This window comes from Anoplopoma fimbria, chromosome 3, assembly GCF_027596085.1.
Source record: "Anoplopoma fimbria isolate UVic2021 breed Golden Eagle Sablefish chromosome 3, Afim_UVic_2022, whole genome shotgun sequence".
Lineage (NCBI taxonomy): Eukaryota > Metazoa > Chordata > Actinopteri > Perciformes > Anoplopomatidae > Anoplopoma > Anoplopoma fimbria.
This window is the reverse complement of record NC_072451.1, coordinates 22,990,854-23,017,099: the sequence shown is the minus strand read 5'-3', so window position 1 is coordinate 23,017,099 and position 26,246 is coordinate 22,990,854. Positions and strand designations below refer to the sequence as shown.

The window sequence follows — 26,246 nt, the reverse complement described above, 5'->3', positions numbered from 1 at the left end:
CAGGCCACCAGAGTTGGCATACAAGTATGGCAACCTCAGCGAAGGAGTGTGCAAGCCAGGATACGCAGCAGCCAAGATGACCGCCATCTATCCCAAGTGAGAAGGATACTTTTTCTTTGAGTTTTATATAACAGCATAGAGACTTATTGGATTCCTCTTTTTAAAACTTTCTTTGAGAACCTCTCATGCACAATCACAAGCTTCACAAACATATCTTTTTATTGGATGTCAGCTCAAGCTCAAGCATACCAAGATGCATGATGTCACTCCTCAATCCAACTTGGCCTTAAGGGCTTTGAGTCAGAAACAGAGAAACCGAACATTCCTCTCCAATCTTTCCCAGTTTCTATCATGTTTCTATAATCTTCTACCCCGCCACAAAACCCTGACTATGTCCTTGTGATCCCCCTTTTACACAAAAGAACCATTGTCGCCCGAGTACAAGGTCTCCCATCTTTCTCCTATCACATCCTAGAGCCTTCGAGGCTTTCTCTGTGAACGACACCAACCAACTTCCTGTCCTGACTCATCATGAGCTTCCTGGTACCCAGCCCACACAATCCTCCATGGCCCTCTCTGATGTCATTGGCTCTTTTGATTTTTCTATTTGCCGCCCATCTCAGCTCGATCTATAGGGCATTGTCCCAACAGCATTCTGGGAGCTAAGCTAATAGAGGGGCAATTTACCACGTTGCTGAACAATAGCCAATGGCACTTCAATGCAGTACTTGAACAAGTTGTGGGACAAATTCGCCAACCCATTCCAAGAGTCCGTATTAAACCCCAGTTAGTTATTGCATAAGGATGCGTAGTTAAGGTCAAAGCTCTACTCACCAGTTAAACAAAATTCCAATACATTAAAAACTTTTAAACTTTGTTTTATATATTTAAATACTTCAATATTTAGTTCACTTTTTTTTATGTACAATCCTGCTACCAACCTTCCCATTGAGTAAAGCTGGCTTTCTCTCCCTGCCTGTGTGATAAATCTGCCCCAATATTCAGTTAAAATAAGATGCTCTCTAAGTGTTTAAGTGAGGCTATCAAAACCATATGGCATAATATGTACAGGAATAAATTGACAAACTAACTCTAAACAACAATCAACCGCGCTGTCGGCAGTAAATTGCAGGGCTGCTTAACAAGACAGACGAAGTAGTTTTGTGGAACTGCCCTCTCTACCTTTCTGAGGAACTGTGTGTAACAATGTCCTCCCTCTTAATGACTTCCTCTAATCAGCCGCACGTGTCGGATCAAAGTTCTGTACAACACAGAACCCCAGCGGGAGCCCAATGATTACTACCACCTTCAACCCAGCCACACATAGGTCAATTACCACAATTAATGCCGCACTTTGTGTAACTTTGCATGCGTGAGTGTAAGTGTATGGTTGAACCGACACAACCGAGGACTTTTTGATTAATCGCGTCCTGTCGGAAAAGAAGTTAACCAATTAACATCTTGTTTGTTAACTCAGTCTGCGTCATATGTTTACCACGCAAAAACAAACCAATTTAAAAGTTCTTGTTAGCATTTTGTTTAAATAGGTGTGGCCTTAAGTTCAGCTGTTAGAGAAAACCTACTTAACCTCTAGAAGTGAGGTCCTCTTGTGGCTCTCCCTCTAATCATCTCCTGCTTCCTCCATGTTTGTCTTCTCTGAAGCCTCTTGCCCTGCAGAATCCCATTTATTTTCCACACCTCCCCCCCCTTACCCAAAACTGTTTGCATTGGAGCCCTAAATCAAGTGTTGGCAGTGAACTTGAAGCGGCACGGTTATGAAAATATTGCCAGTGAGAGATGGACCTAGCAAAGGAAATGAGCACAATGCGTCCCTGCCTTGTGGCTGTTTTGGTAGCCCTCACTTTTGTATTTAACAACAAGCAGCCCCCTGTCTGTCTGCTTTGTCAGGATGTCAGTGACTGACTATCGGTCAGGGCTCAGTGACTTGCAACGGTCCTGTGTTATTTATAGCCCCCTCTGGCCTCAGAAGTCTTGGGTTTAATGAATCTCCATTTGTTTTGGCAGGACAGAAGTCTCTGTCTGTGTGTGTGTGTGTGTGTGTGTGTGTGTCCGTGTGTGTGTCCGTGTGTGTCCGTCAGGTGATGTGAAGAGGAAAGAGAGTCGTACATAACCGCCTCTCCTCTCAAGTTCTCCTGCTGCTTTCATGCTTTAAACCTGGAGGATAATGAGGGTATCAAAGACCGATTAGGGTGCTTGGAAGAGTTCTTGACTTAACCGGAAGGCCTTCACAATAATGTCTGCCATGTTTGGTCATTGTGCATCAGGGCTCCACATATTTCAGTGTTATGGGAACAAGCTATCCAAGATTCCTGCTGAGAAACAAGGGAGTGTGATGTCTGCTTGTGTGTCATCGCCTGATTCCAGTTTAAGATGCCTTTGTTAGACACTGTAGTCTGTTGGCGGTGGGAGCCATAATTTATGGTTGGTGAGAAGGAACAACTTTGTATGGTGTGTGCTGTGTGTGTGTGTGTGTGTGTGTGTGTGTGTGTGTGTGTGTGTGTGTGTGTGTGTGACAGCGATCAGCCCCTCAGCAAGATGCAATGGTTATATTGCTGGTGGTCTGGTTTCTACTAAGCTCTATAGATCTCTCCAAGGTGCCTAGCATTGTCTCTCCTGTGTGTGTGTGTGCGTGTGCGTGCGCGTGTGTTTGTCTCCTGATTGATTATTTAGGTTTGACACGGAAACACATGGAGCTCCATGCATGTTAACGTCAGAAAAGAGACAACGAGAGCGGCTGTCTCTCTCCTCTCGTGCCCCCACACCCTCAGTTTGACAGCAGGTCATAAAAACACACATTCATCGTGGAGCCACATTTGCAGAAGTGGCACGTAGCCCAGCATCCGGGTCGCAGGCGTGACTAAGAGGAAATGGCTTCTTTTGATTTTAGAGCTGCAATTAATCAAGGCAGGACACACTCGCACTCATACAGGCACGGAAGAGGCAATACTGGGGGAGCAGTTCATAGGGGATTAAAAACACTGGACACAGAACAGAAATAGTTTTCAATATTAAACTCCATAAGTTTTAATTTGGAGGAATGATTTGCTGTCTGTTCTGTCTTTTGGTACTGATTTGGTTCATTTGAGGAAAAGCATTCTGGTATGAGTGTAGTGTCCCAGCAGATGTATCAAAACTGTGTGCAGTCTTTGTTTGGGAGCCTTTATCAGGGCAGCAGGTGGTTATGCTGTTAGATTAATGTCACTGTAACTGTCCCAGGTTGAGCAGGGTTTATGGAAAGCCATAGTGTCTCACTATAGAAAGGAGAAAAAAAAAAGGTTTGGTAAGGGAATTCACAACAAAGTAAATAATTTCTCTTTCTCCTTCTGTTTCTTTCCTGCGTCTCATTGCAGGTTCATGAAACCAGCGCCCATGTTTCTTGATCGAAACTTCAAACGTCTAGCAAAAGTCAGCAATTACTTACCTCCATTTGGATTCAAAACACAAGGTAAGAACAGTTCATTCTATCCATGTTTTTCTTATGTTGCCCAGATGATTTACAGTTTTGTTCTAAGTTTCCAATTGACACTCAACTCAACAAAAGGTGATGAGATAAAAAGTAAGGGCTGCCAGACTATTTCCCTTCATCAGCTGGCTTCTCATACTGTATCTACATCTTTGATGTAACTAGACTCCTGAACAAACTGTGAACTTCTCTTATTAGACCAGTTATCCTGTAGCCTGATATCCACACTGAATTGTCATTTAGTCGCTCAGCTGTGAGTTGCTTAAATAATTCAAAGATATGGGCAGCAACTAGATCTATGAAACCAACTTAGTTATTTCATCCAAATACCTGCTCTCTTTAAAAACTCTGCATAGTTTCACTTTAATGGTTCAGCAGTGGATAATGCCAATGTTGTGTCACTTTACACTCTTCATCATTTGGCGATGGCAGAATATAGGCAGGTTTATCACTCTGTCTTGTCCTGAGTTGAGAGAAAGTGAGAAAGGTAATCCATCAGTGTACATTTAGTCACCTTTAGTCTTTACCATGATTTGCCAAAGTTTTGGATTAGTTTTGAAAACTCTTGTTATCCCTTGTTTTCCAACATTATAAATTCCAGAAGCAATATCTAAATGGCAGCCTTTTTAATGCAAGAAATTTGTTGTTGTTGTTTGACCTCTGGATAGGAATGGGTTAGCTGGAACCATTATGGATCCAGTTCCTGGTTGGCAAAATACTAACAAATACTAAACTAACAAATCTCTTATCAAACTTTTTATCTCTCCACACTCTTTTCTAAATGCAAAGACCAATGGAAAACATATAGGCAGCCGGTACATTTATTTGGTAATGGTTGAAATAGTTCTTTGTTAAAGGCGCCTTCTGTAGCTGATCACTTCATCTGGTTTTTAGCATCAAACTCTGGCTCAGCCTTTGTTATAACCTTCTGAGTTCATAACCCTCTTATTGTACCATGCCCATAGGTCAGAATGTATGGATATATTGTAGTCATTTTATTTACAGTGAAGGCACCGTAGGCTTCCGTGTTTGTCACGATAATAACTTAAGCAGTGGTGTTCTTTTGTTTGAACATTTGTTTGTTTGAGATGAATTCTATCTTGGGACCAGGGAACTCGTACGTCTCCCAACACTCCAACTTTAATGTTTCCACTCACCGTGCTTGTCCTGGTTCCCTGAACTTAGCACACTTCAGATATCAAACTAGAACACAATGCCATGGGAAGTGAAGAGATAACATTAAGCTGGCTTCAGTGACATGCTCTGTCACATATTTTCCAATACTTAAAAGCAGAAGGTACAGTGAATGTTACCTTTGTCCTCTGGCAGGTTCTCCGCTGTCATATGAACACACACACACACACACACACTCACTCTCACTCTCACTCTCTCTCTCACACACTCACACACACACACACACACACTCTCACACACACACACACAGACACAACTACACACAGTCTCAGTTGCCATCAAAAGAGCGTTCCTTGTGTGAGTGTTACACCTGGTTTCTGTTTTCTCCATGGACTGCAATGGCAGTCGGGTTTCCTTTTTAGTGTTAGTCATGTGGAGAGATGATACGTGTGGATCTTGAATAGAGCGCCACAAAGGATTCCAAATTGGGAACATGTAGTTGTGGTGGAGGTATCTTTGGCTCACATCAACCACAGTAGAGAACAGTAAAGCTGTGTTGATTTGGTCTGGGAGAAAAAAACTAGTGTTGAGAAAAACCCTATATTTTGCGTCAATTGTTAAATATTATTCTAACTGTATATAAAATGAAATATAGTAACATTTGCAAAATGCTTTTAAAATAAATATCACAGCCCTTTAAATGGTTGCCTAAAGGGGAATTGAACTGAAAGAGGAATTCTTACAATATTTCCTTTGCGCTTTTTCATGACAGATATTGACATTAATTTAGAGCAGTACAAATGTTTAATTTACTTTGATTATGAATATTGTTGCATCAACATAACCAGACTTATGATGTTTACACATGCTCTGCCTCAGTCACATGATCACACCATTGATGTGGTTCACTGCTCTATCTTCTTTGTAACATGAGACAAGAGCAGGTGCACAAAAGTATGAACACATTGGTGAAATATAATGTCAGTCTTAAAGAGTCTTGTCAAACATAAGAAGGCTTTTGACAAAGGTGTATTGATCCTCTTGAAGCGTGATTTTTGGAACTATTTGCAAGTAAAGTTGTGCCCTCATCAGCCAAGTCAAAAGAGTGATTAATCATATTACTGGGCCATTGCGTTTTCATTGTGCTCGTATTTGTTTTCATCTCACTTGCCCACCCACTGAAGGCACACTCACCGTTGTGCAACTTGAAATATGGTTAGGACATGCATGACTCAGCCAAAAAGACAAACCAAACTGGTGCCAACAGATTTTCGGTTTGCAACATGGTAATTGAGATGACACCACATTGATCCCTACATCTGTGTTTCAGGATTGTTCAGTTATCAACATCCTTATAAATTAGTCATCTTACTTTGATAAATCACATTATAACTTTTCCCTTTTTACCATAGATGTTGATGCTGGTTCAAAAAAAAAGTACTTATGTGCCAGACTGAATACCGCTCTCATCAAATGATTTTTATTATTGTTTAGGCTACATGCTTCCCAACAATGTGTCTGTGTTTATGTGTCACACGATGCTGCCGACCTTCCTCAATGTTACCAGTAAAGATTTTTGTCATTTCAAGAGTTTCATGTTGCACCAATGTCTGAACCTACGGCCATTCGTCTTTGGCTCTACCACGAGACATACTTTGCTGAAATGTTTACCCCGGGTACTTATAATAATTAGCTTCCCTGTCTTCCTCTGGAAGAGAGTCCTGCCCATTGTGATTTTTCACTTCTCACCCGCTTGGATCCAGGTGTGGTCCTCGGCCTTGTGTTTATGCTTCTCAGGGTGATGCTTGACGCCAGACATCGACACCACATCCAAACAATGGGCTGTTGCTCTGCTCGCCTCCCCTCAACAGGTTAATCATTAGGATCGTTAGCCAGGGTGAATGGGGGCTGTAATATGTCTAACAAACTGCTTTGAGGCCCCAGTCTAAACTCCCTTGTTCTCACTCTCCCTTTTCCCTCGCTCTCGCTGTTTCTCTTGGCCCCGTTTCACGGAGTATGTGCTATATGGTCATTATATTAAGTGAAGTAGAGAGGGCAATGAAAATCTCACTAATTTTTTTTAACAATATGACACAGCAGGTACTATTTTTATCGAGTGAGATTGAATTAAAGCAAAGATGATTAACTGCCATCATTCAATCCAAGTATTCCTTCTATGGTGCTTCCACATAACTACAAATGTACCGTGGATCAAAGATAGTAACAGCTGTAATGGAATCTGCGCATTGAGGATTGTCATTGTTATGAATTATGTATGAGAGAAGTATGGGAGGCCTAAAAATGGTCAGGGGAAGAGATAAATATATGTAATATCTAATGCAGGGAGCATGACTCTAGCAGAATGCCCCGTAGAACATGGCAGGAATGTGTGCTATGGCTAAACATCCCCGTTTCTCACCCTGCGATCAGAGAGATGCTGGCCACGCTGGGAGACGAGCTCGACATCGCCCACTTAACCAGGAGAATGTGCTTGTTTGAAAACAGCATTCCTCTCTGAGTGCTTTTATGGGAGAGTTTCTACATACACACGCATACCATCCTGAACCCTGTATGTCTGTTTCTACCAGATTTACTCCTCCCAAGAACACAACAGCTTTTTTCTCTCCATAATCCCATCCTTGCTATCCCCGAGGGCTGATTGGTCACTCCTTATCTGTGACTGAATAAACGGAGAGAGGTGTTCTCTCCTCCCCACTGTCTTAAGACCACCTAGATTGCTATATCTCTAGTGGTATGTCCAAGTCCTTGGCAGTGTCTGAAAGGAGCCATTCCCTTAGTTTCAGCTTTTGAAATATATCATTTTCATTATTAGCTGACATCACCTCCTCTGTGATTTTCAACGTATACACTGCTTCAGTGACACACCCTGACAATTGTTTTTTGAATTGACACTAGTTGTATTTATCCAGTCTCACCATTCATTGCCAAGAAAGCAATTATCAACCCATGTGAATAAACACAAACCCCTGTGGGCAATAAACCAACCTACAAAAGTATTTACAATTAGAATGGTCATGTAAGACGTGCAGTGTAAGTGACAACTTTACGTAATCTTAATTGTCCCCTCATTGTGTTTTTTTTCTTTGTTTTGTCTCTGCAGAGAGAGTCATAGACAGCATTTTAACTGCCACGAAAAATTATGGACTTGGAGAGGAGCTGGACAGGTAATTATTGCCACTCGGCCACATCAACAGGTGTTCCTGTTTGGTCTATCCATCACTTCCTAATGTCACTAACCGACCCTCCTGCCCTTCAGTCTCAGCTGTAAAAGATGCATCATTGTGGGCAATGGTGGAATCCTGTTCAACAAGTCTCTGGGCTCCCGTATAGATGACTACGATGTCGTAGTGAGGTAAGATGAATGTCTGAGCAATTTGTAATCTATAAACTATACAATACACAACAAAAACAGTATCAACAGGAAGAAAACTGTACAATTTGTGATATTTAATACATCCTTATTCAAATAACACTTGATTAAAGTGCATAAACAAGTAGATTATAAATCAATAAAACATCCCAGGTGCTTAACTTTTGTGCCAAGGAATTTTCTTAAACCAAATTACACTCGCTTTTTTTTTTGTGCTGGCAGGTTGAATGAAGCTCCAGTTAGCGGTTATGTCAAAGATGTCGGAACCAAAACCACCATTAGGATTACCTATCCAGAGGGAGCTATCCAGAAGCCCGACAACTATGAAAAAGATTCACTATTTGTCTTTTCCGCCTTCAAACCACTGGACTTCAAGTGGCTTAGACAGATGGTCTTCAAGGAGAAACTGGTAAGAATGCTTTTTAAATGATTAAGAATGAAAGTGAAAATCTTGACAGACACACAACCCTGAAAGATATAGGAATGGCAGCTCACAAATACTGAACGACCAAGGTGTTTCATGTGCGTTTCACCGGACTCTTTCTATTTTAGGATTCTCTCACATTATGCCTGTATGTGCTTGACCTGCACGCACTGCACAGACTTACTACTTCTCTGGGTGTCTGTCTGAATGTCTGAGTTATGTGTTATGCTTTAGTAGAACATGGCAGTCTAATCTCTGATCACATTCTCTACATTCCTTCCTGTGAAAGTGTAAAATGTATTTTCAAAAGGTTAAGGAGAACAACATGAATCTCTAACTATGTAATGGGGAAGTTTTAGATGGTTTGAAAGCTTAATGTGGAAGGGACCGTTGAGAAAAACCAGCGACTAGCACACAAGTTATTTTTTCTTTTCCTCTGTCAAATTTCTTTATGATACTTTCCTCATAAATTATTGAAAATGTTGTTGCTGGTTTTTGTTTAGCTATGTCTCACTGCAGTGTGCGCGGTGCATGCAGATGAACGGCGCCCCTTGGTCGGGGCTTCTCGCTCACTCACTCACTCGATGAATGGAATGGCGGGAGGTGGGCGCCAGGTTTCTGCATGTAGATGGATCGGCTGACTTTCACTCCGGCAAAAAATGATAACGCTGGCAGACCACATTTTGTCATATATGCAGGCTTATTATTTAAACAGAATTTGTATGGGAATTATTCTGTCCAGGCGTTTTGATCCATATAAATGGTTGATCGCTTTAACCGTTTCCACTGTGATTTATTTACTTCCTAACAAATCATCTGGGTGTCCTTCAGAACCATATGATTGTCGCAGTGGATGTGAATTGGCCTCTTAATCGCAACGCTCAGACTGAACGACCAGGCTGGCTTTCCCTTATCTTTTAAAGTACAGTCAGCTAGTCATATTTAATGACCCGTGTGTTCTTCTTTATCCATTGACACTAAAAAAGCTCTCATATGCACTTTTCATATTGTTCTCATTGAAAAGTCTCTAGTATCTCTTTGAGATTATTTTGAGTCCATTCAACTCCAGGACAGTGGGATTACTTGGTAAAAGCTCCTTCATAGTCATTAAAATAATTTGTTGTCATATTTTATATGATTATTTTAAGATTTTCATATTTAAAGAACCATACCAGTGTTTTTAAACGCTTTAGCACATTAACTACAAATCGTTATTATAGTTTTTTTAATGATGCAAAAGAATGGAGTGGTGACGGTGCTAAATTCCAAATTCAGAGCATCATTATAGCAGCCTTCAACTACTGTCTATTTAACGATATAGTGGAGCAATGGCCTCCTGAGCAGCGAATGAAGTCACACTCCCTCTGTGTGTTGTAAGCTGAGCTTCTCTGTGCTTTGTTTACGTAGTCGGGATGGCCGTGTGTGCATGTTAGTGCATGTGAGTCACAGTGTGTGTGCGCCCCACTGGCTAGCTAATTGCGCTGCTCTGCACTGCGCCCATAATGCTGATACACACTGTTAGCTCTGTCAGCACTGTTGTCGTTGTTTGCACTGTTAGCACCCTTACCTGCCTGCCGCCATGGTAGCTATGGCCATGTTGAGAGCTCTGTGGAGTCGATTCCGTAATCATAGATATGCTCTTAATTTGGAATAAAGCATCCTTTTAGATTCGTTAAAAATATTAGAGTACTTTTGCATTACTATATCTAAATTATGAAAAAGTTTATCAGGCACTTTTAAATTTCACTGCAATATATTGTAAAATAACACAAAAAGGTTTGAAACTGCAAATTAAGTTAATTTGAAAGACACTGTGTGTATGTCGGAGTAATTGGGCTAAACCAGAGGTTTCCAAACATTTAAATAACACTTGTAAAATCCTTAAAGATGGTACACAGACAGACTATCTAAACTCAGTTTTACCTCTTTCTCTATGAGGAATGCATCGGTCTAATATGACAACCCAGAACCTGCTTTATTATCCAGCACAGCTGTGTGACTTTGAGGGAGCCGCTGCCAGATGGGGTTTTATACAAGGTGACATTTGTCAAAATCATGTGAGTAAGGGAAAGGGGGAGAAAACATTAAGAGGAAAGGACAATACCGTTATAATAGGGGATGAAAAGGGCATTCAATGTCATGCTGAAACTAAGTGATAGTGTGAAATGGATTATAGGTTGAGAGAATAGAGGAAAGCTAGATGGAAAGGATAAAGTGAAATAGGGTAAAGGGATAATAGCTGGGGAAAAGAAAATGAGCAGTGGAAGGTAATAGTAAAGTAAAACGGAGGAAAATAGCTTGCTTGGCTGGCCGATGGCCCCTTCAGCCTTTGATAGGGCCCAGATTTTTTTCTGGCTTGTCAGAAGGAGAGGACAGTGGAAATGGCTGCTCGGGATAATTGATCTGGCCCCTGGCGTCAGACTCAGGCCTCTTTGATCTGCTGAGGGTGGAAGAATGTTTCTCATGGGTTAAAAATCAGTGAACATAAAAAAAAAAAAATCAGTTTTGTTTGGTCAGAGCCTTGATGATGATATGGAAGAAGAGAACTGACAGATGTGCAAGGTTCAACCTTTGACCGATATTTTTTTTTTTTTTTTTTTTTTTTACATCTGCAATAGTTAATTTACTATCATAGAAATAAAAAATCACTATATGTAAACAGCTGCAAGGCATGCAAAACCTTTTCACTCTCCTTCTGCAGTTATGAAAGAAAGTGTATTTTCTTTACTCTCCTTTAAAAGGTTAGTGGGTGACGCATGGTTGTTGTGTAGCCGCCAGTGACTCATCCAGCCAGTTGTGAGAGTGCTTGACTATCCTGCGCTATTGTGCCTTTTTTTTTTTTTTTTTTTTTTTTTTTCAAATGCCTACAGCGCAGTCTTGGATGGTTGAACAGAATACAAATTAGAGAAGGAGATTTCCCAATCTGTTATTTAGTGTTTTGTACACTTTCACAAACACAAACTCGAAAACTCCCACTCACTCGATCACACGCACAAGTCCAGATTTGCAAACTTGACCTTGGTCCTCATCAGATCCTAGACTTGCAGACGCAGCTCTCTCGCTGAATATGTCTTGCATTTTTAGATCAATGAAGCCCTCTACTACATATACAATAACAATTCTGCAGCATCACAGGACTTCCAGCTTCCCTAATCCCTCATTACCGCAGGTCTACGTGATTACGACTCAACTTTGTCACTCTGCTGTAAAGTCCGACCCCACATAAGCCGCCGCCTGGTTGATTGCCCAGTTACATGCTGTTTACAAATGTGCTCAAACACGATTTCCACAGTTGTCGATATTCTTGTTTTACCTATTTCTGTAGTTTTTTGATTTTTGCCCGCATGCACAGCACACGCTCACGGTTCATGCACACACAGCCGCAGTTGTTTGTATATGGGGGGATATTTTCAAACAGAGCCAGCGAAGGATATACAGCCGGTGGTAAACACTGGTTGGAAGGTGGAGTGCCGGTGTTCTATCCTTACTGTTTGTTTACAGAGAGATCAATGATGGATGGAGACAATTTTTAGGAAGAGAGTGCTTCTCCTCTATTAGAAATACAGCGAGGGGTTTTAGAAATATCAAAATATTGTCGTGAAGCCAATATTTAAAATAACATTGCACATCTCTTACGAAATGCCAGAAATTGAGCAAGAAATGATCAAAATAGCCCATTGCTTCACATCACTGAAAAATTCCCAAATTATCTCCTTCCTGCTTGCATATTGTTTGAAGCATCTCCTAATTTTAATCACTGTGTAACAACCAGGTTTTTCAGTTATACACATGTCATTTTAGCCAAAGTTAATTATAACTCCATCATTGAAGACGCACCGTAGGATAGAAATAGCCGCTATACGGCTCGATTTTAAGCCCGAACATCTGTGCAGAAGCCCAAAGTAGCATGCATACATGCATTCATAAACATTTACATACTTGTAAACATGGATTTTGAACATGATCCAAGTGACTAACATAGGGTCCGGATGTCACTGATTACCATGAGTGTTGTGTTTCAAAAATGAGTCACCTACCTCCCCTTTCATGACCAACACTCAGATCTGTACTCTGGGTTCCTGTTAGTGCTGTGTTCTGATGCAATGGATGTTGGGTAATTAAGCTTTCATGCAAGTTGAAGGGAACTTTGACATGTCAGAAATAGATCACTAGAGGCACTGATTAGTTTTTGAGTCAGATACCAGCAGGCCCTGCCAGTGGGACCATGTTGGACATGCACGTCTTCAGGGTCACAATGCTGTCAAGTGTTGGCGCTGTTTTCAAGTTTGCCGTCATGGGAGTGTGGAGACAAGGGTTTCACACACTGGATAACCTAAGAGAGGCCAGGAAAAGAGAAACCACCGCGACCTCAATGAGGGCAGAGGTCTTGGTATGTGTCAAGAAAAGCAAAGGCAAATTGGAGAATGCTTCAAATTCCTGGCTTACAAAGGACAATAAAATAACCAACGCTGTACAGAATTTTACTTCTAGGATTTTAGAAATTGCAATCCCCTGCTGTGCAGCATTTAACCAGCTATTTTGGAAAAACTCTCTCCTTTTCAAACTCGCTTCCTGAAATGGTTCCTCTTCAGTCGAGCACTTATGTGGTGAGACACTGCAACTTGTAAACTCAAAGGTATAACATGTACACAGTGCTAATGACCTCCAGAACAACCTTAATTGTGATCGTTAGCAGTTCAGGGCTGCCGTTTTTGTTTCTAAATTGCTCTAAGTCTGCTTTCCGGAATCCAGTCCCCCTCGTTTGAGTCATCCTCTCACTGAACATCAAACACAAGCACATCGTCAAACAGCCAGATAGAGCTGAATATTAGGATGGCAGCCTGTCAAGGAAGGACGGATATCTGTGTCATTCCAGCCGTATTATGAGATTATTCTGGAGAACACATGAGACTAGGTCAAATCTTTGAAATCAGAAATAAACTGTGTCTGGTCACAGCATTGTCTGGCTGTATTACATGTGGCCCACAGAGTGAGGGGTTTGTTTGTGTTTGTTTACACTGAAGGGCTTTAAAGCCACCTGTAGTAACCCAGCAGATGTGAAACTTTTTGTTCTTTCCTCTCATGTTACAGTTCTGTTCAGTGCTCCATATTTCTACACTTTCCCTCTGTCCCTACGGAAGTTTAAAACTAAGCTATCCGTTTCGTTCAATGCATAGAACCATTTCAGTTTGAAGGTGAGTTAAGTTTCATTGGCCACACTGAAACCAAACCACAGTGAAAACCATAAACACAAGGCTGGATGATAAGTTTCTTATTTAGGCATCTTTACAGCTGTGGAGTGCAACTGTCTAATTTTCCGTTTTCTGCAACTGTAAAGGACGCATGTCATCACGTTTCTACTCAGCCTAATTTAACTCTTCACCACCACTGGCCCATTGTTACTTTCTTAAATTTGTAGTAGTTTTGTACATGACATTAAAAGCTCCTATCTCTTTTGAGCTCTGCTACATTAGTGAAATATAAGGTAGCTATTTTTGCATTTTCAGACTGTTGTACTTCAGCATTCATGTCATAATTGTTATTTACTTTATCTCACACTCCACATCACTTTTTCCATCGGTTTGATCCCTCACTTGTCTTGGCTTACGTTAGGTCTTGTCCGCGCCCTCTGTCATTGTCTTGCTCTGATCCTGTGCTTTAAGCTCCTAAAGTGATGGTTTGTAAAGCTGTGATTTTCCTACAGCTGTGAAATCACAAGACAAATATATTTAGCCCTCGCAAAGCTTCTGTTGTGACTGACAACACTGACGGAGAAACTGAGTGCTTTATGGTATTAGTGTTCTCTCAGTGATGCATTAACCTCATTTTGCTTCCAAACCACTTGGGCCCTCATCTTGGTCTCTTGGCAATGGTTAAATGACACCTGACTGGAGAATTAGCGCCACCAACTGTCCGTGATGCACCCCAACTCCTAATATTTACATAACAATGGTGGATTAAAATGTCCATTATTTAACATTTTTCTTTTGGGCTAAATTTGGATGGAAACTTGTGTCAACACTAGTGGAATTGTAACGTCTCAGCTTACTTTCCTTTGGACTGAGTGATGTTGACCTCTCTACGGTATATCTCCTTGCATTGCAAACAATTAACTCTCCCAGGTCAAGGTTGTTTTAACAGGTGCTTTATTGGAGCACGCGGCCTCGCACACTCACTTAAATCTAATAATCCAGACCAATTTATCCATAAAGCTGTCGTAGGAGAAGGGAAACAGCCATTTCCTCTCTCCACAGCCCAGCGACAGCCCAAACACCAAAGCCCCACACTTTTGTTCAACTTTGAGTTTGTGTGTGTGTGTCAGGGGTTGGTGTGAGTGCGTGGTGGAGCAGCACTCTGCAGCTTCCTGTTCTCTTATGGTCAGATGCCACTGGCTCAACAGAGTTTCTCTTGACAAACTAATGCACACTCATGTAGAGCTTAGCGGTCAGTCTGCAGTGGAAGCAGCATCCTGTTCCCTGGAGGCCATTTGCTTCAAGCTTTGAGTACTACTTGTTGCTTAACAGTCTTTGACAAAAGGTTCCACTGTTGCTTATAATGTATTTGTTTGTTTTAACCGTTATTTACCGAGATAAGGCTTCTTCTTAAAACTCACCTTGACACTGTACAGCTCCTCTGGAGAAGTTTGAGAGCTAAATGAGGATGGAGTGTTATCATTAACTTCCCTCTCCTGTCCAAATCCTAACTGGTGGAGGTTTGAGTTGGTGACCTTTTTAATGTAAGCAACTTCCCACATTCCTAACCTCAAACCAGTGCCCACAAACCCTCTCCCTCCTGACAGGCCTGAATCTTTACATACTAATTGCTCTTACATTTCTCCAAACCACCTGTACTTTGCCAGTTGTCTGGATATGTTCAAAGAGATCCCCACCCCGTGACATTTGTGTCTACCTACATGTTGGGTCATTTCTGTGTAAAGCGCGGGGCGTGTGTTGTGTGTCATTAGCGTCTTTCCTTCCAAGAATAAAGGAAAAAAAATGCATCACTCTCTTTTATTCGCCGTACACAGAGGCACACACATCCAAACAGCGCGGCTAAATAGATTCTTGGCAAACACAAGCTGTGTTGACAGGAGAGATGAGCTGCTGTTCCTGTCGCAGCTTGCTGAAGGCACAGAGCAGGGCCCTAGTTCAAAAAGAGCCGCCACTGTTGAAGCCACAAAGCCAGCAGACTTGTTGCTACTGCCTCTGCCAACACACACAATCACACACACGCACAGTTGTGCATTGCTGTATCAAAGGCAGCCCGGCTGATGCTTGACTATTTGAACAGGTGATTTCCATTTACATCTGCTGACCGTATTGGCTTCATGCCATTTAGGAAGTCTCACTGTCAGGAGAGTCAATCATAGTTGGTAGCACATTCATTAAGGCTGTAAAAGATTCTTTTTTTTTTTTAGGTTTAATTGAGACAATAACAGTAGCATGATGTAGATACTATACTTTTCAAGGGTACCTTTTTTTTGAGTTTGTGTCTCAGTCTCATAATATTTAGTGGCTGTTCTGGTAAGACTGAGTTGAAGAAGTGCATTTCATCAGAGTTTCATAATAATATTGAGATGACTGATGGCCTGTCTGACAGGTCGCCCTGACGACTGATAATTATTGTTTTGTGAAATAAGACCGGAGGTGTCGCAGAACACCCTCAGGTCATTAAACCGTGAGTGTTTGATAGGTAGACATTAACGGCAGATACTGAATGTATCCCCAATGCAGATAAAAGAACAATCTATCCCCACAATATACAGTAAAACGCATGTAGATGTGTTCTTTTTTGGTACCCTGCCAACGGATCTGCCTCTTGTTATATCCTATTTATTTTCTTTTTATTGCCTTTTGTGAAAGGAAAAATAAATATCAGTGTTTGATTTTTCAAGCTCTATAAGATATGCACTAGAAAAGATCAGAGGTTATGATGGAATAGTGCGTTAGAAAGGTCAACAAATTTTGACTTTTACAGATAAAAAGTTGCACCCCTGGAAAATGTAAAATGTGTGTTGAGGTGCATTGGAACAACTTTGTTCCCTAAAATGAAGACAAATCAATTTGATAAGACTATTTTGCTGAAATAATAAGATCTTTCATATTAATCAGTCCCCAACCTTTTCCACTACAACTAATGAAACCTCTAAGAGGGGGACTGTAAAGCACTCTACACTCCGGGGCAGCTTCACCCCTCACCCACTGCTTGATTCTCTTCCTACCAGGAGTCGCAATTACTGACGTCCTGCGAACCCCTCACCCTGACTTCATCCATTAAAGGCCCAAAGCCATTTCCCTAATCAATGCTCGTAGGGGTCTGGCTTCTGGTTGGCTCCTGTGTTTTATGTCAGTGTTACAGAGGATAATCTCACTTTGATGTTGGGTTGGTAAATTGCTGTTGGCTGTCCAACGTGAAGGCGGCATCATGTGAATGTTAGTTTTGTGTTTTATGCACATAACTCTTGCCTTGCAGAGAAAAAGCAGTCGACTAATTCTCGATTTTCTTTTTTTCCCCTCTGTTACTGTCCATTTCCTTGCCAATACTTCAGAGAGGTACAGAGGGCTTTTGGAAGTCGGTGGCTCACTATGTGCCTCGGGAGCCAACGGAGATGAGAATCCTAAATCCCTACTTCATCCAGGAGGCTGCCTTTCAGTTCATAGGCCTGCCCTTCAACAATGGCCTCATGGGCAAAGGGGTAAGACACATCAATGCCATCAATGAAACAAAATCATGAAAAAGGGCACACACCAAAAAATGGGATTGTGTTTTTCAAGGGAACCAACCGAACGGAGAAATCTGTATGCTGCAGCCAACAAGTATTTTACATTTATATTCTACACACAGCACAGACATCGTGCTGAAATGATCATTATCAGCAATAATACTCTGATGCCAAGGTTGTATGCCTACAGCACTGTCCTGCAATTACGTTTGTCTTTTTAAAATAATTGGTGGAAGGAAAAATACTAAATGTTTCTGGAGGCGTTTATTTTATCAGGTATGTTCAGGAGCTCTGATCAGAGAACAGTTGTACCAAAGCCATTTAATTATAATGTACTTTTTGTCAAGATGTATAGGATCTGCTCTTCAGTTTTATTTCACTTTTATATTTCACATTTCACACGTTTCTGGAAGAATTTTTTTAACCATGGCAGTGTAACCACCTTTATTAAAATAAAAGAGGGAGAATGAAAGTAGGTTAAGAGGAAATACAACACAATTGTTGAATGTTGAAAACCTACTCCAACCATGGTCCAGTCTGAGTTTGATAGTACTCTATTGTTTTGTTTTTTTCAATGTTAGAAGTTGATGTATGTGCTTTGCTCAGGGAACATGTGTGTCTGGACCTGAGACTGCTCAATCAGGTCTTGACCAGAGTACATTTAGTTAGAGATATAAAGTGAGCACATTACAGTTGGTGACCAGAAACCGGAGTACAAGGCAGACTTGTATAAAGTAATTGTGTATTTATTAATGTATTATTAAGTTGGGTGTTATTGATAAGTAAAGAGGAATATTGTTAGAGAATCGGAGAAGACTTGAAGGAGTGCATCACTATAGCTCTGCCCTCTGGGGCCACCAGAACACCCCTGCATGAACCCCACTCTGCAACATGTGTTCAACATGTGGGCATCTGGCCTGTGTGTGTGTGTGTGTGTGTGTGTATGTGTATGTGTGTCTGTGTGTGTGCACATTTGTGTTTGTGTCTGGGTGTTTGTAGTGCTGTCTCATACAATACAGGCTGCAGAGTTGTATGATTTGGCACGTTCTTTCTCCAGAACACTTTCCTGTCTATCTTCTGACCATCATCGTTTATGTTTATGTATGTGGAAATTAATGAGGAGGCCTATTTGTTATACTAGTGTTTATGTTGAGTGTGTATGTGAATGTGTGTGTAAATTAATCTGTATTAGAACCCGCAGTAGGGGGCTGGCCAGCTGCTGGCTCAGCTCCACCTACCCCGAGGGCTGCAAATCAGGGTAATGATTTAAATGGGGCCTCCCTCCGCTCTTTCTTCTGCACTCACTTTTCAACACACACACTTTCCCCCCCTCCCTCTCTTGTTCTCCAACATCCACACACAGCCCCCCCAGATCTCTGGCTGCCCTAGGCAGTTAGGAAGCACAGTTCAACCCTGTAGATCACTGTGTGTCGTAGCAGGGGTCTGCAGGGGTCACGTAATAGTTAATCACCAAGTGCTCAAAGTTGGTTAGCCGCGGTGGAGCGGAACAAAGACGGAGGTACAAAGGCGGGAGGGAAGCAGATACATGACAGGGATCAGACATATGTCTTTGAACTTTGTGTCAGTAACTATGATCGTTTTCAAAAATGTCTAAAAAAAAAAAAAAAAAAATACTGCACATGCTTTTGTCAACATTAACCCCTGCGTTAGTATAAATCATTTTTTATCAACAAATGCTCCTGGTGTGTGTGCGCTGAGATGTTCTGACAGCCTGCATCTCTGTTTCTTCAACTACAGAACATTCCAACTTTGGGAACAGTTGCTATAACGATGGCACTGCACAACTGTGATGAGGTGGCGGTGGCTGGTTTCGGCTACGACATGAACAAGCCCCATGCACCTCTGCACTACTACGAGACTGTCAAGATGTCCGCCATTAAAGAGGTGAGTGTTCGAGCATCTGAGCACAGCGCTGTCAGGTGAGAGTCCATCAAAAAGTGAAAATCTTTTCTGTTCTAAAACACATTTGTAAATGATCACAGCACTCTTATATTACCAGATTTCTTTTTCGGAAATCTGTTGTGACATTCTATCCATGCTAATAAAATCAATATTTGCTGGCTTCTCTCTTGCCACTGAAGAATAACTGAAGAAACAAATGACCGCAATCTTTGATGAGGAGGGACCACCACTCCTGTGGAGGAGAGGGAGGGGAGGGGAGAGGAGAGGTGACCTGGCCTACAGCCAAAATACATTCACCACAAAGCCTTCACTGTTTAGTGTGAGGGTATTAGCATTAGAGTTGTGCATGAATTGAACTTCTCTCAGCTTTTGTATTTGCATCCAAAGACAGTTGATGAGCAGTTGATGATGTAGCTTGAGGAACATTGCGGCAACAAGTGTGGAGTTTCACTAGTTGGATCTGTCTCTCCTGGTGATCAGCTCCTTGTTCTTCGTCAGATGAGGTTATTCAGATATGAGAGTTTAATGGACGGCTCGTTGGTGTTATTAAAACTGTGAAGCTGGAAGGAAAAAATGTCTGCAGCATGTTGTATTATTAATATTATTATTGTTATTATTATCATTTCACTGTCAGTGCAAATATGCTTGTTTGGCTCAGGTGCCTGTTTTTAAAAAAAGCTTTAAATTGCTTTAAACTTGACGGAGTTGTAATGAAAGGTAATTGCAGTAGCCGGTGTAGATGTTTGCATCATGGCCGTGTAACGGTAACATCAATGATTACATCTGACTGAAACACTGTTTATTGTGAACATGCAAGCATAACCACAAGTAACGGGTTAATAAACATTATTCTTTACTGTGATCAGAAAAAAGATGATAAAACAAACAAAACTAAATTGAAGTAAGGTTGTGGCTTAGATTGCTATATTATTTATCAGTTAAGACAAATAAACATTGGTGTATTTATTTATATCGGGTTGTTAGTGTGTTTTAATGAAGCACATATGTTATGCATAATGCATATTCTGAACTTCTCTTTTATCCTCTTACCTTAGGAGGACATGAAACTATAAACTACACTGAAATTAAAAAGAGGGACTCTGAAACGAAATAAAAACTAAAACAGAAGAATGGAATCAGCATTAGGTTAAATCTAATTACCCCGGACTGGAGTGGCACTGGTCTTTCATCAGTCACTGTATCAACATGCTAACTGTTAGTGCGTCGTTTGAGCAGTCATTTTCTAAACGCCATCATGACGGATCTCCCTCCTCTCCATCAGTCAAGTCTTCCTCTCGGTGTTTACACTGAAACCCAGTGGAATCAAAGATGTCACCCGGGTGCTGACGTGTGTAAACCATGAGCTCAGTATGATGATAACCTTTGTCTAAACTCTCAGTGAACCTTTGGCCTTTATCATTATCATCTTCATCAACATTGTCATCAGCCACACATGGCTAATTAATGGGAATACTTTTTCTGTTTGGAACACTTTAAACCACGACCGCTCTCTAGGGCTGTTTGATTATCTGGAACCACGTGAAATTATACTGGGATTATTTCACTGCTTTGGAGAAGAGCCTGTTTCCTAAGCGGATGGATGCTTTAAAGCTCCACGGAAATTGTTGATAAAATGTCACATACGTCCCTCTGGAGAGTGTGATGCTACTGAGGTCATCGGCTGTGGTGTGTGTGTGAAGCTCCATTTTCCTAGATTCTGTTATCTCAGAGTTGATTAAACATAGTGACGAATTAATTAAGTCATAGCTGCCGTGATCAATATTTTTATACCAACAATGGATCAAAAATATTACTTGTACATAAAAGAGGCTGCTCCTAGTGCGATCATACAAAGCTTTATGACCTAACTCTGCAGTTCCCCTCAGCTCTACTGAGCTTTTTTTCCATTCTGATTCAATCTCACAGCTCTTATTAAAACTTATTTCCAGAAGCAGCAGCAGGCGGGTTATTGACAAGAAAAGCTCTGATGAATCCACTGTACGCTACCTGCTTGGCACCAATTAGCAGAAAGATAGACATAGTTAGCGGCTAGCTAGGTGAACACGGTGGAGCACTTAGCAGCTAAAGAGTCAAATATGTCCCTCAGATGTTGGAGGAGAGGAAAACGGAGCTAAAATGGGATTAATCAGGAGGCCAGAAACAGGACTTGAAATGTATTTTAATGCTTGCTTTGTGTCTGCGCAATGAGTAAATAACCAGCTGTTATCTTATTTGGTGATCATATGTCATTGTTGATGGTGACTCTGACTAACAGCCAGGCAGAAGCCTTACAATCATACAAACTGTGAAATGCAAAGCACATCAGCTCTCCAGCTAAAGCCTCCTCCTTCTCCTCCGACTAACAAAGAGACGTCTGGTGTTGAACCTTAGCTTGCTAGCAACCAAACCAACTTCCAGTGGGGGAAAACTGCACTTCTGATGTCATTTCGCAGGCTAGAAAGCTAATTGGGGAGTCAGATGCAACTACGCAAACTAAATCTTTACCTGCAAATGTTAATATCGCACAGTTTGGATGCTAAATGGTGTTGGTTCTTATTCTTAAACACGTTCTCTCCTTGACTTGTAAGCTATATGCCAGCGCTCAATTTTTATGTGTCTCTCAAGGCCTTTTCTTTAATATATATTTATACATTTGAACAATTTAAAAATGTTGTTTGACCGCAAAAATGGATTTCAATAAGACTAAAAATATCACAGCCCTGTTTATTACGTTCATTTACAATACAATTGTATCTGATTGTTCCTTTTGGCTCTACTGTGACCGATCATGTATAGTGGTAGGAGGTCCGATCCAGACAGGCCTGGAGCATAGGAGAATCTTGAACCAGCAGGATAGACCAGAGGCAGCTGCAGAGACAACCTTCTCTAGCTCGCCACTCTTTTTTTTTTCCTCCTTCCTATTCCCTCCTGTATGTTTCTTCCTCCACCCTTTGCCTCCTTCATTTGCTCTCTGGCTGTTCCTCAGTCTCTGCATCCCAAAGCACCACACAGGAACCACGGGCTCTTGTTACATCTCGGCTCACAGGACGGACTCCTCATAGCACAGCAGGGAGGAAAGCTGACCCAAAGTGGCTTTGCTCATATATATGCACACATAAACACCCACATGTATAGACACTGGGAAACGGAAAGCCTAAACCTACAGGTTTTAGTGCAAATAGCAATGCCTTTGGAATAAGTTCTTCTGAATGCTAATGTAGACGTTTTCTCACAATGATCATGGGATATTTTTTTGTGTCACTGAATTAGTTTTTTCTTCCAATTCTCCCACAGTCGTGGACACACAACATATCCAAGGAGAAGGATTTCCTTCGCAAGCTGGTGAAGGCCAACATCATCACAGACCTGACCAACGGCATCTGAGTTTACACCCACCGACAGTCTCCTTCTGCCTTTTCCCAAAGGACTACAAAACAGGAAACTGAGCAATGGGTCAACTCTGGGAGAAAGAACCCTTAGAATCCGGGTGGCCTGCACACTGTCTGGGTTTTTCATATCAAAGGAGATTTAAAAAAAACACAAAAACAGATACAGGAGGGTTTCTGTGGAGTGACGCACACATGTGCCTTCTGAACCAAAGACTCCTGCTGATTGAAGCAGGGAGCAGAAAGGGACGGACACGGGGGGGGGGGACTGGATCTGCCCGGTTCCAGTCTTATCAAGGGACGGTCGCAGGAAAGCTCTGCCGGCCCCCCTCGCTTCAACGTTTACCACTTCAACCCCTGGAGTATCACGTGAATGAATAGTAAAGAGTAGAAGGGACGTGTTTACATGCAGATGTCAGGATTTAGCTTGACTCGCTGAATAACTTAATGAAGGCACAGAAGGAAAAAGGTAATAGCAGGAGTATAAGCAGTGCCAAACGTACCTCGTACAGGGGAGAGGCCGTCCTCCTCTTTCTTTGCTGCCTGAATGTTTTCACTTTCTTCAGTGTAAATATCAAAGGTTTTTACTGTGCTTTTTAACAAGCTGCAGCAGCCCCCCCCCCATCCCCAACCCACCATTTGTCCATTCATTCATTCCCTTTTTTTACTGCCTGTCCAGGGTCCAAACTTGCCAAGCCAGTTGACGGTAGATAAATCAGCAAGGGTCACCTGCCACCCAGCCTGGTGACACTTTGAGACACTAACAGTAAGTGATATACAGACTTCAGTTTTTTTTTGCAGTTTTCTATGTAAAGTCTTTGTCTGTATGGGACTTATATTAGTGAAGCTATAAAGCAGGTTCTTTCTGCTTGTTAAGCTGGCTCTACACACAGCGGCAGTGTGTTATCCCCAAATAGGTCTGCTAATATCAGGTGAGAGCTCAATGAAAAGATTATGCTTTCTAAGATGCCCTATACGAGTTAGCATGAAAGCACATATCAGGAAAATATATATTTATTATTTTGGTCAGTCTAAATTATTTCAGTCATATGACCATTTGTTTTTAGTTTACCCGCTCTGGCTGGTGAGACCAAAAGTTAAATTAGGGACACTGCATTTCTTTTGTAAATCCCTCCTCCTCCTCCCTGCTCGTCCCTGTCACAGTACTGTGTTCATCACTTCATCAGCTGTGGAGCCTCCAGGCTCCTGATCAAGGAAAGCAGATTCTGTATGTCCATCCCTCTTCCAACCTCCTGTTGCTGCAGATTTTCTTGTTCTTCGGTAAATGGTGAAATCTCGGATTGTAGAATATAAATATATATATTTTTGTTTTTAAGTCAATTTGAATTATTTATTTTTTATTGTTACTAAGTCCCAGCATTTTTGGTCACAGGTAGGCCTGCTTTCTGTTGAAAGTTTTTTTTATTTGTTTTTTTTTTAATTTCTCTATCACCACAGTGTGTTTCCTCAGAGACTGCATCATCTTTTAAGTTTGTGGCAGAAGCATTGTTGTGATAAAGCCAAATAGAACAGATTCATCAATGAATTCACTAATAAACGTCATTAGACAGCAGACCCTCATTTCTGTGGTGTATGCAGCTTATGTTAATAATACCCAATTTCTTTAAATTGAGAAAATCTATGAGGTCATAATTGGCGTGTTCAATCTGAAAGGTATCCCTGTGCTCATCAGGCCTTTGCACTTTACAAATGAAGGTTCTGCCACACGCGTTTCAGTATGTCAACACTGCATGAACATAGAAACACAAATTATTTTGCTTCTCCTTCTGCCCCCCCCCCCCGATGTGTCAAAATGTCACATCTGTTTTTCTGTCATTTCATTAAATGAATGCGATAATCATCTTTTTATATAGTGATGGTGCATTTAGATACTGCTTTACCAAAGCAGGGTTTTGTTTTACAGTTTTTGTCAGATGAAGATTCATTGAGGTTTTCACCAACTTCCTGTTTCTACTTATTCTTTGGAAGTGCATATTTACTGTATATTGAACACACAGGTTCACTTCCAGTACTCTCAATCAGTAAGCTGCTGCTGTTGCATCTGTTTCACTGCTCCAAACGTTCCTGTTTTCTATTATTTTTCACAAACACCAATGGGATGGTGCAGCAGTGTGTTCTACCCAGTCCCTTAAGAACGGCTTCACGGGGTTTGAAGAGATGGATCGCTTTTTTGGAAACTCGCCCCTGTTTGGAGAACTTTTGTTGAGAACAAAGTTACAAGGAACAGCTGACCATTGCACTACCATGAGGCTCTCTCAGTGCCTTACACCTCATCACCTGAAAACTGTAGCAAGGAGTTTAACGTGAGAAAGTAACCGCAGCTGATCCAGAATGTAAGATCAGCTCCGGGTCAGGACAGCTCACATCTCATTTCTCTGAAGTGGGACCAGTCTGTTTCATATCTGTGCTGTATGTAGAGCATATAGTTCAGGAAGACCTGAAGCCCCATACTGGTTGTTTTGTGTGTTTTAACCCATAAACTAAATACTCAAGTGTATGTTAAATGTTGCTACTAACAGCAGTTTTTACAACACAAGAAATTACCAAAATTACCTTTTTTTTTTTTTTTTTTTTTTTTCTTCGTCCATGGTTGCCCATTGTTTTTCTGCAACATTGCTTATCAATACTATGGTTTTTGGCAGCGTGCTATGAAATGGGCACTCCACTGATTTGACACATGAAGTTCAGATTTGATTTTAAACCCATTTTTATGCAAGTGCAATTCCAAATCACTGGACCACCTCTTTAATGCTTAAATGTTAGAACATTCTTGAATGCAAACTGGTCCCTGCTGTCTGCCGCGGGGTCATACAACTACAACGAATAATACAAACAAAGGAGGCTGCAGTAGATTATCTATAGCAAAGAGGGTAGATTTATAGCGTGCTGAATTCATTGGAAAAAAGTGACTGCTCGAAAAGCAGGAAATCAATCTAAAATCTCATTGTATGTTTTGGAAAATGGTCATTCATTTAGTAAAACGTGTAGTCAGCAGGCTAAAACACGCCAAACCACCAGTATGGTCTTTAAAGCTATGAGACTTTTTTTACTTTTTAATTTCTTCTTCTAGGTTTTGAATTTGTACGCATGCTGGAGGAGTTCAAAGGGATTGGACCCAAATCGCCTCTTATTCATAACCTGTTCATGTTAAAGCAGAATGTATTCGCTTTTGCCATTCATCATATTTATAAACTTTTTTTTTTTTCTGTTTTACATTTCACCATCATCACAAGGAAGTCATAGAGATGAAGTGTTGCTGTTTTAATTTTTTTATATACAGTTATAAATGGCTTTCTGCAACTCAATAAATATGTTTGTAATGGAGATCTGCCTGTGCATGTCATTTCCATCTTTTGACAGATTGGTGCTTTTTTGTATTTGTCTTTTTTTGTATATACATATTTCTGTACACTGTGAATTTTCATTATCTATAGTAAATATTTTTGATGTATTTGGTCTCTGTTTTATCTCAACAGACAAAATGTGACAGCAGGTGGCCTAAACATCTTTGCACATGGCTTTTCTAAGCCCAGTGTGGCCTTCGATGCCACATATAGTTGAGGAGGGCCTCATGTTATGCAGCGCACATCTGGTACTATACTGTCTGGTTGTCACTTAGAGAGGTTACAAACTCACAATAAAGACGAAGGAGGGATGAAACGGAGGAGTGTGAAGAAGGGGATTTCCTCTCCTTCTCTGAACTCAGTATCTCGTACCTGCAGAGCCAGAGGAAATCATTTTTCAATCCTCCATCCACCGGA

At 41.2% G+C, this 26,246-nt stretch overlaps 1 protein-coding gene across 7 annotated transcripts in view; it reads left to right on the top strand.

The window, feature by feature from the left end:
- Positions 1-25,914, top strand: part of st3gal3b (ST3 beta-galactoside alpha-2,3-sialyltransferase 3b) — a 42,155-nt gene extending 16,241 nt beyond the window's left edge. For all 7 annotated transcript variants that reach the window (XM_054623448.1, XM_054623446.1, XM_054623443.1 and 4 more), the window contains 8 exons: positions 4-96; positions 3,372-3,466; positions 7,740-7,803; positions 7,896-7,991; positions 8,232-8,418; positions 16,982-17,128; positions 18,914-19,060; positions 22,373-25,914. In XM_054623448.1, the coding sequence (XP_054479423.1) occupies positions 4-96; positions 3,372-3,466; positions 7,740-7,803; positions 7,896-7,991; positions 8,232-8,418; positions 16,982-17,128; positions 18,914-19,060; positions 22,373-22,462 (919 nt within the window). In that variant the 3' untranslated portion in view covers positions 22,463-25,914. The remainder of the gene's footprint in view (positions 1-3; positions 97-3,371; positions 3,467-7,739; positions 7,804-7,895; positions 7,992-8,231; positions 8,419-16,981; positions 17,129-18,913; positions 19,061-22,372) is intronic.
- The last annotated feature ends 332 nt before the right edge of the window (positions 25,915-26,246 follow it).